Raw genomic sequence first — 13,270 nt, 5'->3', positions numbered from 1 at the left:
CCAGCGAGTTCCGCGCCCTCGTCCGCACCGAGATGTGGGGGCTGTGCGGGTGACCACTGGCTGGCGTGACGCTGAGTATACTGGAACCCTTCCGGAAGAACGGCAACAAGTCGCCGGTGGCCCGATCCACTTGAACTGCCACGTCCCAACCTTGTGCTATTGCCAGGTACAACAGGTTGGCCCGAAATGAAGAAGTACTTCTTCCGCGCTTGGTCGAGATGAGGCCAAGTGCTCAGCCCCCAGAGGGTGGTGGCCGTGTCGTGGTGATCGCGACCTGTTGGGAGTCATGGCAAGGAGATCCTTTAAGGCTAGGGTGATCTGATGAACCTTGGCCTCTGTAGGTAATGGTAATCCCTTGTCGTAAGAGGGAGTCTCTAGTTGACATGGTCGTTGCGAGGAGTCTCCGTGCCACCTTCGTCTTCAGTGTGGTCGCCCCTAAAAACGAATCCACTTTGGTTTCTACATTCTGAAAACACTGGGTAGGTCCTTAATGGCTCGTGTGAGAATTTCGATGTTCTGCTGCAACATGCCATCTTTGGTCTGAAGATCGTCAAGGATAAGATGCTGTCGCTGGACTCAGTGGGTTGGGTGCTCCTGGACTGGACTGAGAGTGGAGTGATCCAAGGTAGACTTATGCTGAAGGTGCTTTCGAGGAGTTGATCCCAACTTGCGTGTTTGCCGGTATGCCTGATCCAAGAGTGTTTGGGGCATACTCCGATGCCGGCGGTGGTGACCGCGGAGACTACTACCAAGATCCGGCACCACTCAATTGCTGCACCTCCTGAGACTAACTGACCCCGAGTTGTCTCCGCACCCAGCTTATATAGCCCTAGGCGGGGCGCGTGTCATGAGTGTTTATTTACAGTTTCCCTGTTTCACTATCAGAAGCAAAGAGAAATACTCAGATAACATTTTCAGTCTGAAAAATTATTTAAAAAAAAAAAAAAGTCCATGCCTTGGAACAAAAGTTGAAACAGAAAAGCATCAAAGCTAATTCACTGCAGTTCACTGCATGAGTTACTCAATGCCTTGAAGGAGGAAGGGATCATGACACAGGTTATTTATTCAGACCCAGAATCGTTCTATATAAAACAAATGTTAAATTTGCCTGCATATATCATTTTATCGCATTGATCGTAAACAAAATTGTCCTCAGTCGCATTTTCCCCGCATTGATCGAACGTTTCTAAGAAAAATATTTATGCAACAGTTTTAAATAAGTGACAACTCAATACTCAAGCACAGAATAGTGGCACTGAGAAAAAGAGCTCGTTGGCGCTTCTCGTCCGTAAGAGCGTGACAGATGAGGTGCTGTTGAAGGCGAGCAAAATATACCGACCCTTCTTCTTTCTCTGGGTCAAAGGCAGAAAGGCAGGAACGGTAGGGTTCTACGCTGATGAAGAGAGAGCCTGAATGGCTGTAAGCAATGCTGATTGCTGCTGTTGCATAAATTGCTGTTGCTACTGTTGCAAGGCCTGCAATATAGCTGCAAATTGTTCTGTATAAGCCATGCTTGCCGATGATACAGTGAGCACAACGTTTGAAGCAGGGTGTAGTAGAACCAGCTGTGAGCTCGGCAGTCAGCAAGCGTAGGGGAGAGAGAGAGAGACAGCGGGGAAAGAATGCACTGGAGAAGCAGGTGCTGTGTCCGTGACATGAAATGTTGGCCTGGTGTCCGCAGTTCGACTGGGCGTACACACTTCGAATAATGGCACTGCACAAATGCGAAAAGTTGGCGATAGAATATTGTCCTAGTGAGCCGAGGGAATATAGCGTGGCACGGTGGCGAAGATACTGTCGTGAAGAATGAAGTTCAGAATATTGCTGATGGTGTGTCTACTTTTTCTCATTGCTATATTGTTGATGGTGGTTTACTTATACCTCGTCGCCAATATTGTTGTTGGCGGTACTACGTTTTCCTCGTCGCCAATATTGTTGGTGGGCCTAACTTTTTCCTCGTCGCCAATATTGTTGTGTTGTATACAAGGAACTCGATATACAAAGCACAACATAAAAGTTTATTATTTGTAAATCTTCACATAGTATATACAAAAAAGGAACGAAAACTGACTTGACGCTTGAAGCGCTGCACACGTTAAATAATAGCCTAAACTAGTAGACTGATGGTCTGTGAAAGAAATACAATCACAGACATGCCAACTTTCAAAAGTGAAAAATCAGGAGATATTTGGCAGCGAATCGGGACGTATTATGACACATCACTGATGGCAGAACATGTACAAATTCATTATAATTCAATACATTAACAATTCTATTTGGCCTACATATATATATATATTTAATAATAATGTTATTTGCTTTACGTCCCCCTAACTACTTTTTAAGGTCTTCGGATACGCCGAGGTGCCGGAATTGAGTCCCACAGGAGTTCTTTTACGTGCCAGTAAATCTACCGACACGGGGCTGTCGTATTTGACATATATATTTCATCATTTGCATGTGAATACTAAATACTGGACATAACTGAACTGTAGGAACATGTGACTTCTCATCCTTCAACATGGTGATCATATTACGACTAATTGTTGTTGAACACATCTGTAGCTGACTTAGCCCTCTTCAGAAACACGGAACTAAATTTTTGCTCAAAGCACTTGCCTTGCTGAACTGATTTTAAGATTAAAAGTTTCTCCAAAGAGTGTTCAGACAGCAAGGATCTGAACTGTGTTTTTGTCTTTGTGACTCTGATAAAAATCCCTTCACATTCCATATTGCTATGTGGAATTGACAAAATAGCAAGCATCACTTTAGAGAGTCTGTCATATTTAACTACACCATCAGCATTTCATCTGACCTACCAATGCCCATTGGACATCAATTCATCCTTTTGCCAGGTCTGTTTCTTCGAGCTGAAAGTTACAGAACTGGGAATGCAGAATATCAGTTTCTTTATCGAAATGTTCCGTTTCACTACGGTAGTCAAAATGTTCAGACACTTGTTAATGAAAAATCTAAGGCTAGAAAATGATGCCTTACTTATAGCAGAAATATCTGCAAATTCTGCATTAATTAAAACTTTAAATGGAAATTTGTGTAGTATGTAGTCACACCATGAAGATAAACACTTTTGAACAGACTTAAAGAATATGCACTTTTCCTCAGACTTCAAGGTGTTCACTAAAACAAACGCCGAGTTCCTTATTATCAGATCACAATCATCCTTTTGATTTGCTGGAGTATGATAATCTACATCAAGGAGAGAGGAGGATCTTTTAATAACGTCTGGTTTTGAAAACTTTGCAATCACATTCTTCAATAGTTCCACCAAAACTGACCTCAATAAGTAGATGAGCAGCATACTTGACTGAAGAGCTACGTTTGGATTCTCAAAGATAGCCATAAAACTTGAGAGAAAAAGGAAAAAGGATGTATGAAAATTTGATGAAAGGAACATGAAAAGTCGTTCTTCACGTGACAATACAATGGCTCTTAGTGTCATCAGTAGTTTCATCTTTTTTAGTGAAGATGATGACTGGGTTTTCCTTTTAACTGAGGAGTGAGGTGAAATGTTATGACAATCCTTAACCTTTTCAGACAAACAAGACACAGCTGCACTTAAACTGTGCTTAAGAATGTTGTAAGTCTTCAAAGTTCCAATCTGAGAATCCTTATTCACAATTTCGCTCCTGAATAACGTAACCAAAGGGTCCCACTGAAGCAAAATCCTATCTAAACACCTTCTTAGTGATAACCATCGAGTAGGCACATGCTTCAGAATTTTCCTGATCTCTGTGTTGTGTAAAGTCTGAAATACTCTGAACCTTTCTTTCGTCTTTAACACTCCTTTCCAGATAATAAAATATACCAATTATACTTTCATCTACATTTACGGGCAAGCACGCGGCGCCCTTCTTTTCAGGAAGATTAATTAGGTGACAAGAGTAGCCTACGACGATTATGTTACTATGTTCCTGCTTCAAACATCCTGACACAACATTCTTTAATCCTACCATTGCTGGATCATAATCAGCACCAAGAGCTAGACAGTTTTTTAATAGAATATAGAATCCCAAAAATTTGAGAGCAAAAAATTGGCAATGGTAGCTCCAGTAGCACCCCCCTTCTAAATTAGGTGCAGAGAGTAGACAACTCTGAATTTCATTGAGTTCAGGCCTAAAAAATGTTACAACACTGGGATATATTTTCAAGTCGCTTTTATTGCCACCATCAGTAGCAACAGAAAATGCATTCACCTGCAAATGTGATACAATTTTCGCTCTTTCTTCCATGCACATTTCTGTAATGATAACAGCTGTTTTCATTCTAGCACACCCATATCGTTTAGTGATTTTCGAATCAGGAAACATTTTGCGAAACAAAGGTCCTGCGTGATCGGCACAATTTACAGGCAGGTTATGTTCTACTCTAAATGACGTAAATAACGCCTCGGCATTCGTCACACGATTTACATCTTGGTTTTTACATGAAAAGTTCAGTTTCTGGTTTCTTTCTACAAACTGGACACTCTCCTTATGTTTTTTCGTTTGCATATGCTTGAGTATATCGCATTTCCCGCCATGTGCAACTGAAAAATCACACCAATACATGTAGTACAGAATGTGAACATTGGTCCCTTCCTGGATTCAATCAAATGGAAACTCTTCCCTATACGCACTTTTAAACACTGCATCATATTTCTCTTTTGAGATTTTGGCCAAAACAAATATTAAGGCACAACACGAGCATTTCTGCAGGTCTTGCCCCCAGTAGAACGACTATGGTGTGCTACTTCTGAGGTTAGGTTACTCCAAAGAGAATGTTACTTACTTGACTCGCTTGCAAAGAGAATGACTGTATTAAGCCCAATTCACAATGCAAACGTGACCATTAACTTAACGACGTAACGTAATCGTAAAATTAACGTAAAATTTGTGGTAATGTCGGAGGTGATTAGTAATATCCGTCGACTGCTGTTCTCTGAAAGAAAATTCAAAATGAAAAAGGATAACACTTTTTCATAATAAATACGTAAATAATGTGGCCAATAGCAGTTGTTAACTCGTTAGATATAAAGGCAAAGTAAACGCTCGCTTAATTTTAATACTCGACACTGACATTAATTAAGAATGTAATACACTTCAAGATATGGCAGAGCGCGCCACTGATTTCTGAGGTTAGATTATATTTTCTCACGTCTAGTTAAATTTCGGAAAGGCTATTCCCATGTAATTTTTTAGTGAGGAGGTTATCATTTCTCTACATTTGTTCGAAATATGTTTACATGATACATATATGGTTAGGTTAGGTGATGCCGTTTGAAGAACAAAACTGAAATGTTTGCCACAGAAGCCTCTGGAGTAATACAGAATTTCTCCTAATCAAAGATGACGGGTTTTTTTTTTCCCTCAGGATTTCATGCGAAAAATCAAGGGATGTCTTGCATTCCCGGCCTAACAGTAATGAACACCACTGGCAACTCTGTGCTGTATCTAGACCAGGAGGTAAAACTTTACATCTGGTCGCCTGTTCGCCGTTGCTCTCTTAGCACCACTCAGGTATCACGTGTAGGGTAAACAGAGTGAAAAACCAGAGAGCTACCGCCCTATTGCCTTGCTCAGCATTGCCTATAAACTACTAGAAAAACTTCTGCTCAACAGAATTGGTCCCGAGATACTGAAGAAAATTCCAGTGGAACCGGCGGGCTTTAGACCACAGAGAAGTACAACAGACCAAGTTATGTCTCTTACAACCTACATAGAAGCAGGCTTCGAAAGGAAACTCAAGACTTCAGTGGCATTCATAGACTTGACCGCAGCCTATGACACCGTCTGGAAAGATGGATTACTCTACAAGTTCATCAAAGTGGTCCCATGTAGGATAACTGCATGACTCGAACAACATGTTGAATCAAAAACAATTTTGTGCTTACAATGGGACAACTGTAAGCAGCCAAAGATCGCTGAACAACGGTCTGCCACAGGGGTCAGTTCTCGCTCCTTTGCTGTTTAGTTTATATATTGCAGACATGCCGAAGACACTTTCAAGGAAATTCGGATACGCAGATGACTGGGCACTTGCTTCAGGGACAAAACAGTTGAGAAAACAGAAGAGAATCTGACTGAAGACCTCAAGACACTGGCACACTACTTTAAAACATGGGGACTCTAACCAAACATCAGCAAAACTGAAGTATGTTGCTTCCACCTAAACAGTAAAATGTCTAACAGGGAGTTAAATATGTACATGGACAACCAAAAATTGAGACATAATAGGTACCCTAAATATCTATGAGTCACACTGGATAGAACACTGTCTAATAAAAAACATCTCCTGAACGTCTCTGCCAGAGTAAGAACTTACAACAATATAATTCATAAGCTGTGTGGAACAACTTGGGGATCTACAGCTGCAACTCTGAGATGTTCAGCTTTAGGGCTGGTGTAGTCGACTGCTGAATACTGTTCTGCTGTTTGGCTGAATAGTGCCCACACAAACATCACAGATACCCTGCTGAACACTACAATAGCTGGCCATACACGGACAGATTCTTTGGCAGGCCTCGCCTTTGGGGCCAGATCTGACAGACCGCCTGCCAGGCGTGACCTTCAGAGACCCGGCCCGCTGCTCGCCATCAACTGTAACACCAAGCCTGTCGTGTTGTGCAACATAATCTGTCAACATTCCAGACCCTCTCGTTAATGGAATGATCCCTTTGTTCTCACCAGGCCAAGCCTCATCCGCTGGCCTTTCAAACTAGTTTGAAATCCTTGCCCGTCGGGTCTGCCGTGCGATGGACATCGAAGCAGACGGTGTCCAGAGCGGAAAAAAATGCTGTTGCGGCTGTTGGAATGTGCATTTTGCTATATGTTAAATCATGCAAACAAAAAAATCGATCGAAGTGGATGAAATCATGGATAGGAGAGCGAGACAGCTTTAGTCACATGAGTCTGATACAACACCTGAGAGAAAATGAATGGGACGATTACAAGAATTACTTGCGAATGGACCACAGCGATTATGATATGCTGTTAGGTAAGCATGTACCGGGCGAGTTGGCCATGCGGTCAGTGGCACGCGGCTGTGAGCTTGCATCCGGGAGATAGTGGGTTCGAATCCCACTGTCGGCAGCCCTGAAGATGGTTTTCCGTGGTTTCCCATTTTCTCACCAGGCAAATACTGGGGCTGTACCTTAATTAAGGCCACGGCCACTTCCTTCAAACTCCTACGCCTTTCCTATCCTATCGTCGCCATAACACCTATCTGTGTCGGTGCGACGTAAAGCAACCAGCAAAAAAGAAAAAAAAAAGTAAGCATGAATGGATTTTTCTCATTATTACGTTAAATGTTTGATCCTTCTCAGTCTTATCCTTGGCTTTGACAATATGAAAGTGACTACGAGCGATGCTAGTAATACCATTCCTTATGCAGCCAGTCCCTGTTATGAATGGTATGAAAATATCACGCATAGGGTCAGCTGGTGCGTGCATTTCAGTGGGCTTGGCAGACTGATATGCGAGCAACTTCTGGCTCGGTGAGGAAAGCAACGGGAAGCTATCTCACTCCTCATTTCCCTAGTACGCTTCTTCCAGTGATGCCTAGGCTTCTATGACAGCTGTTGGCATAAATGTGGAGGATCAGACCAGCCTTCGGACTGAATACCAAACATACACAACACATACATAATGGACTTGTTTACCGGGCGAGTTGGCCGTGCGGTTAGGGGCCCGCAGCTGTGAGCTTGCATCCGGGAGATAGTGGGTTCGAATCCCACAAAATGGTTTTCCGTGGTTTCCCATTTTCACACCAGGCAAATGCTATGGGCTGTGCCTTAATTAAGGCCACGGCCGCTTCCTTCCAACTCCTAGCCCTTCCCTATCCCATCGTCGCTATAAGACCTATCTGTGTCGGTGCGACGTAAGCCACTAGTAAAAAATGACTTGTTTTGCGTAGCTCTTACTGGAGAACAGTCTAGTTGAAAGCGTATTTACTGTGGATATTGTAGCATCTAAGCTGAAGAAGGATGAAAGGAGGATACAGAAGATCGCTTGATTGCGACACCTCGTTTTAATTGTCAGAGACACAGCCGCTCTTTGTACATTTCAATAAATTTCCCTAGCAGTGCCTTTGTCCACTCCATGCTTTCCTCACAGGAGGCTTGATCTATGAGGCGAGGTCTTTCCGTTGAGGTGCTGACAACAGATCTGGTCTGTAGCGGATAACGCCTCAAACTGACCTTGCTCACTAACGAGCTGCCCTAGCCTGTCGGTATGCGTCACAAAAGACCTCGCCTCTCAGAATTCCTTTCTGTGTATGGCCGGCTAATGCGGCTCATCACTGGCACAATCAAATCTACTCCCACACAGTGACTACCAGTGTTAAGTCATATCCCTCCTCCAGATCTCACATGTAAAGATGCTCTCCTAAGAGAATTCAGTACAATAGTGAATAACCCAGAATTCCCGATACCTAATGACATCGGCGATGCGAATATTAATCGTCTGCGTTCTAAAAAACCACCAACTAGAGATGCTATGAACTTGTGGAACAGCAACTACCAAACTTCTGCTGAATGGCAGAAAAGACTCAACGACAAATACTGCCCAACAATGCCTTCTGTGAAGAAGACGCCGCCACCTGGTTCAACCTCCCTCCTAGACTATGGTCTGCAATGAACAGGATCCGAACAAACCACGGGAACTGTGCAGCCTTTCACTACAAAGTGGAACAGAATCCCAATGCCTGAGTGTGACTGTGGCGCTTCACAACAGACACTGAAACACATCATTAAAGAACGCAGGAATAGAAAATACAATGGCAGTGCTAGTGACTTTGCTTTTGCGACTCCAGAGGCTATAGACTATATAAACATCTTGGACATACGTATATAGTGGAGATGCTGTACCCCTAGCCATACGCTAAATAAATAAACCACTGGCAAATACCGTAGTAACTACGCTGCTTCTTTTCACCCCCGTATGCGCGCGCACAGGCAAAATTTGTCAATTATAAACGGCCGCCTCTTTATTATACATCGCTAGCCGCTGCAACCGGTTGTACAGTGCCTGTGTGTAATGCCACTGGATCTCGGGAAATAGTGAACAGATAATGGCGTTTTATTCTTTTTTTTTTTTTTTTTTTTTTTTTTTGCTAGTTGCTTTACGTCGCACCGACACAGATACGTCTTATGGCGACGATGGTACAGGGAAGGGTTAGGAGTGGGAAGGTGGCGGCCGTGGCCTTAATTAAGGTACAGCCCCAGCATTTGCCTGGTGTGAAAATGGGAAACCACGGAAAACCATTTTTAGGGCTGCCGACAGTGGAGTTCGAACCTACTATCTCCCGAATACTGGATACTGGCCGCACTTAAGCGACTGCAGCTATCGAGCTCGGTGGTGTGTGGCGTTCTATTAGCCTCTACAAAAACGTTTCTCAAAATCTACAGAAGGGCATCAAAACATGCGAGCCTTTGAATTCTTACAAAGGCCACGGTTACTCAGTGGCAGAGTCTACTGTGCCTGACGCTTAGTAAAATTAAGTTTATAGACAGCAGGAATATTTCTGTGATGCATAGTTGTATTGTAAAGATAGGTGGAAGAGGTATTGACGAGGAATTTTCAACGGGTTCTCGTCGATATTATGTCTATTTTAAGTTAATGGTTATTAAACACTCGAAAATGTAGAATAATTGTGCAGCCGCAAGAAAATACGGCATAGGCCTAACCAAAGCCCATATTCAGCATTAGCGTGAAAACAAAGACAGCTAAAAAAATGTGTAGGCCTTCTGTAAAAAAATGCATTCAGTGGGCCGCAACAAGGACGCTTTAAAGAAGTTGAAGATGAAATTGTGAGGTATGTGCACGAAAAACGTAACGGCAGATGGCCACACCGCAGCGCAATAATCTAGTTCATTGACCTTCATCGTCCGCGATTAGGCCTATACATTGCTAGCCGCTGAAGTTGGGCGAACCCGGCAAGCGAAATGTGCGTGTAGTGGTAGGCGGTTACATCTGACGCTAAGTATATGTAACAGCAAGAATATTTTCCTGATGGATCGTCGTATTATAGAAACGCATAAATATGTATTGCCGGCAAATTTATAATTAATGGTCATTAAACATGCGGAAATAAAGAATAACTGTGCAGCTGCAAAAAAAAATACAGCATAACGAAAGCCAATGTTCGGCGTCTGAACATAGTCTGATAATGCGTACCGGTACTGTACAACGAAGGCATTCATATAATTTTACAAAGCACTTTTTGAGCCTGATTTAGATTTTATGAAGGAAAAAGTGGGGGGTCGTCTTGGATTTGGAGAAATACGGTACTATAACTTTTTAAGAATGAAATTAAACATACATTTTCCCGTAGTATCAGATTTCGCAAAATAACAAACAAGTAAGCCCTACTATGGATATCATCCACGGAAATGCAAGTTTTGAACAAACTGATTGCCATTTCATACTGATTTTAATGTATATGGAGGGTTTTCCGACTTTTATACAAAATCGGTTATAACGGCAATCCACTATAGCGAGTAAAATTTTCGCTGTTATGAATTCTCGCTATAACGGACTTCTTAATTCCATACCTTTCTTAACAATACTTCTACAGTTCAAAACTAACATTTTTATGCCATCCCTACTTGACTTCCAGATCCCTGTACCCTATCACCGCTCCCTAGACCACCCCGTTTCCCTAAATGTACCTCCCTATTACCCTTCCAAACAAATTTCCTAACTTATACGTACCACTGCGGTTTAAGTGAAGGCCATCTGAGCGCAGATCCCTATCTCCTACCCACCCATTAGGATCTAGAAATCTCACTCCCAGTTTCCCACATACCCACTCTATAGTCTCAATTTAAATCCACAATCACCCTCCAGTCCATATCCCTCCTACACAGTATTCCACTGATAAGTATCTCCGCTTCCTTAAACTTCACCTGCGCTGCATTTACCAGATCCCACAAATCCCCAACTATGTTGGTACTTATACCTGCTTGCCTTACGTTGTTGGTACCAATGTGAAACACTATCAATATTACCACCTACTCCTTCCCCTCCTCCTTCTCTTCTACTTTCCTCAACATCTGCCTCAACCTGATTCCTGGATAACACTCTACCCAGGTTCCCTTTCCTCCACACACTATCCCCACATGTCTAACAATGGAATCCCCGACCAAAGCCTCAACCGTACCGACCTCATTTGATCCCCTCCCCTCCTGGTCAGCCCTATCATTCATGACAGCTGCAGAAGCTACTTCCTCCTCCCTTTCCTCCCTCCCATGACCCTGTTCACCTGTCTTTTCCTAACCTATACTCTACATTTCCCTTTCCTACCTTTCTCCCTTCCTCCTACTTCCACACTTCTCAACAACAATTCCCCATTCCTCATCTTCCCTATATTGTTCTACCTGCAGTGACTCATACCGATACCTGTTCTGAATTCTGATCCTGAATAGAGCCCTCCTCCCCCTTAGAACATTAGACCACCTGTCTTCTACAATTTCCCCCTTTCCTTCCCATCCCTCTTTTACATCTACTGTATTCTGTTCATTGTTTGAGAGAGGCATATCTTCCTTCCTGTCTTCTGAGAGAATCCTAATTATCTCCCTCAAACTCTCCAACTCCTCCCTCATACTCCTTGATGCCTGGCCACACCCACAGTTCCTACACTTGCACCCAAAATAACTTATGTGCAAAAAAATTAAAAGAAAGAAATATTGTCTAGGATAGTACACAAAGATCACACGACAATAAGGTAATTAATATACAATATGACTTAGTCATACCCTATTTTTATCCTACAGCACCCTAACAGGATAACAGGAATAATCAATACATAACTTTATTCTGAACTCCTAACTATAAAGGTGAAGAAAAAGATGCAATCCACAACTGGAAGGAATCAGGTTTACTTCCTCCAATACAATGCAAAACCTTACTTCGTGCAACAGTGGAAAATCAGAAAAATAAAAATGGGATCACCTGCCATATTCGCTTTACAGCCCATGTATGACCGCAAGCGATTTTCACCTGTTTGGAAGATGTGAATTTTACACACAACAGTGCAGTTTAAAGATAACGATGCTAATCGTAAGTGTTCTGGAATGGATATGTATCCAACAATTATTTTTGAAAGAGATAAAACAGCAACCAGAATTTTGAAAATCGTGTATCGAGTCTGATGGAGAGGACTAACAAGGGTAATATGGATAAGAAATAAATTGGCAACATAGTATTTTCAAGGAAGAATGGGGGTGGGGATCAGTCATTATCAAAATTTTTCACGTAGACTTAACTCAAATTTGTAAATATAAATGATACATTGAGGCTCTGTAAAGAAAAGATAACAAAATTATCACTAATATAATCAGCTATTTAAATGAACTCTCATTATTACTAGTACTACATTAAAAAAAAGGACTAAACAGTAATGAAACTGAAAAATCAATAACAATTACCTGCCACAAGTGATCAAGGTACTGCTGGTAATACTTGATGTGACCGTGCCGAACAGTTCCTCGTATTACAACCTGTACGTCGAGAGTTGCCAAAGTTTTGATTATGTTTTGATGACCTCGAGAAAGGACAGGATATCCTTTCTTATTAGTGATGAACAGGGTAGTAGGCAAAACTATACACTTTATTGGTTCACCCATCCAACGAGCAATCTCCTTTTCCGAAGGAACATCACCACTAATTTCTAAAGCCAAGCCCAATTTCTTCTCGAAGTTACACACTGAGCGAAAGTGATTCCACCTAAACAGAAAAAACAATATCTGTGTGTTGCAATATATTTATAAGAAAAAAGCCATGTCAGTGTTTTCCGGGCTTGTAGGCTGTGGTCCAGGAGTAAGTGATTGTCCCGGCGTTTCACCGAAGACTGCATTCGGTATTGTCCAGGGTTCCGACCGACTTCGATAGCAGCAAAGCTCTCATTGGAATGAACTGGTGTTGTAATTCCACCTCATTATATAGTGCAGGCTACGGTATGCTGCTCGTCTGGTGGGGAGGGAGTTGCTGATTGGCTGTTTTTCAGGAAATGGACAAGCAGATAGTTCATCAGTCGCTGAACACCCGCTGCTAGCAGGACATGACGTTCAGCACAGCAACACCAAAGTAGTGTCAACTATTGTGTCTTATCATGCCCAGCTACAGATCAAAACCATTGAAATAATGAAGCACACCAACAGCTTGAACCATAAGGAAGAATCTAAATAGATAAACAAAGCCTAGTTTCCAGTCCTGAAAGCCTTAAATCCTGAAGGAAATGATGGCCGAGGCAGGGGCCTGATTTAACCTTGAGG

General features: G+C 42.4%; 1 protein-coding gene across 1 annotated transcript in view; it reads right to left on the bottom strand.

The window, feature by feature from the left end:
• csul (protein arginine N-methyltransferase 5) overlaps positions 1-13,270 on the bottom strand; it is a 282,354-nt gene that overhangs the window by 97,771 nt on the left and 171,313 nt on the right. The window contains exon 5 of the mRNA XM_067146159.2: positions 12,425-12,722. Coding sequence (XP_067002260.2) covers positions 12,425-12,722 — 298 coding nt within the window. The remainder of the gene's footprint in view (positions 1-12,424; positions 12,723-13,270) is intronic.

This window comes from Anabrus simplex, chromosome 4 (assembly GCF_040414725.1).
Source record: "Anabrus simplex isolate iqAnaSimp1 chromosome 4, ASM4041472v1, whole genome shotgun sequence".
NCBI classification, from domain to species: domain Eukaryota; kingdom Metazoa; phylum Arthropoda; class Insecta; order Orthoptera; family Tettigoniidae; genus Anabrus; species Anabrus simplex.
The sequence above is the reverse complement of the archived record's forward strand: the minus strand, read 5'-3'. Positions and strand labels throughout refer to the sequence as shown.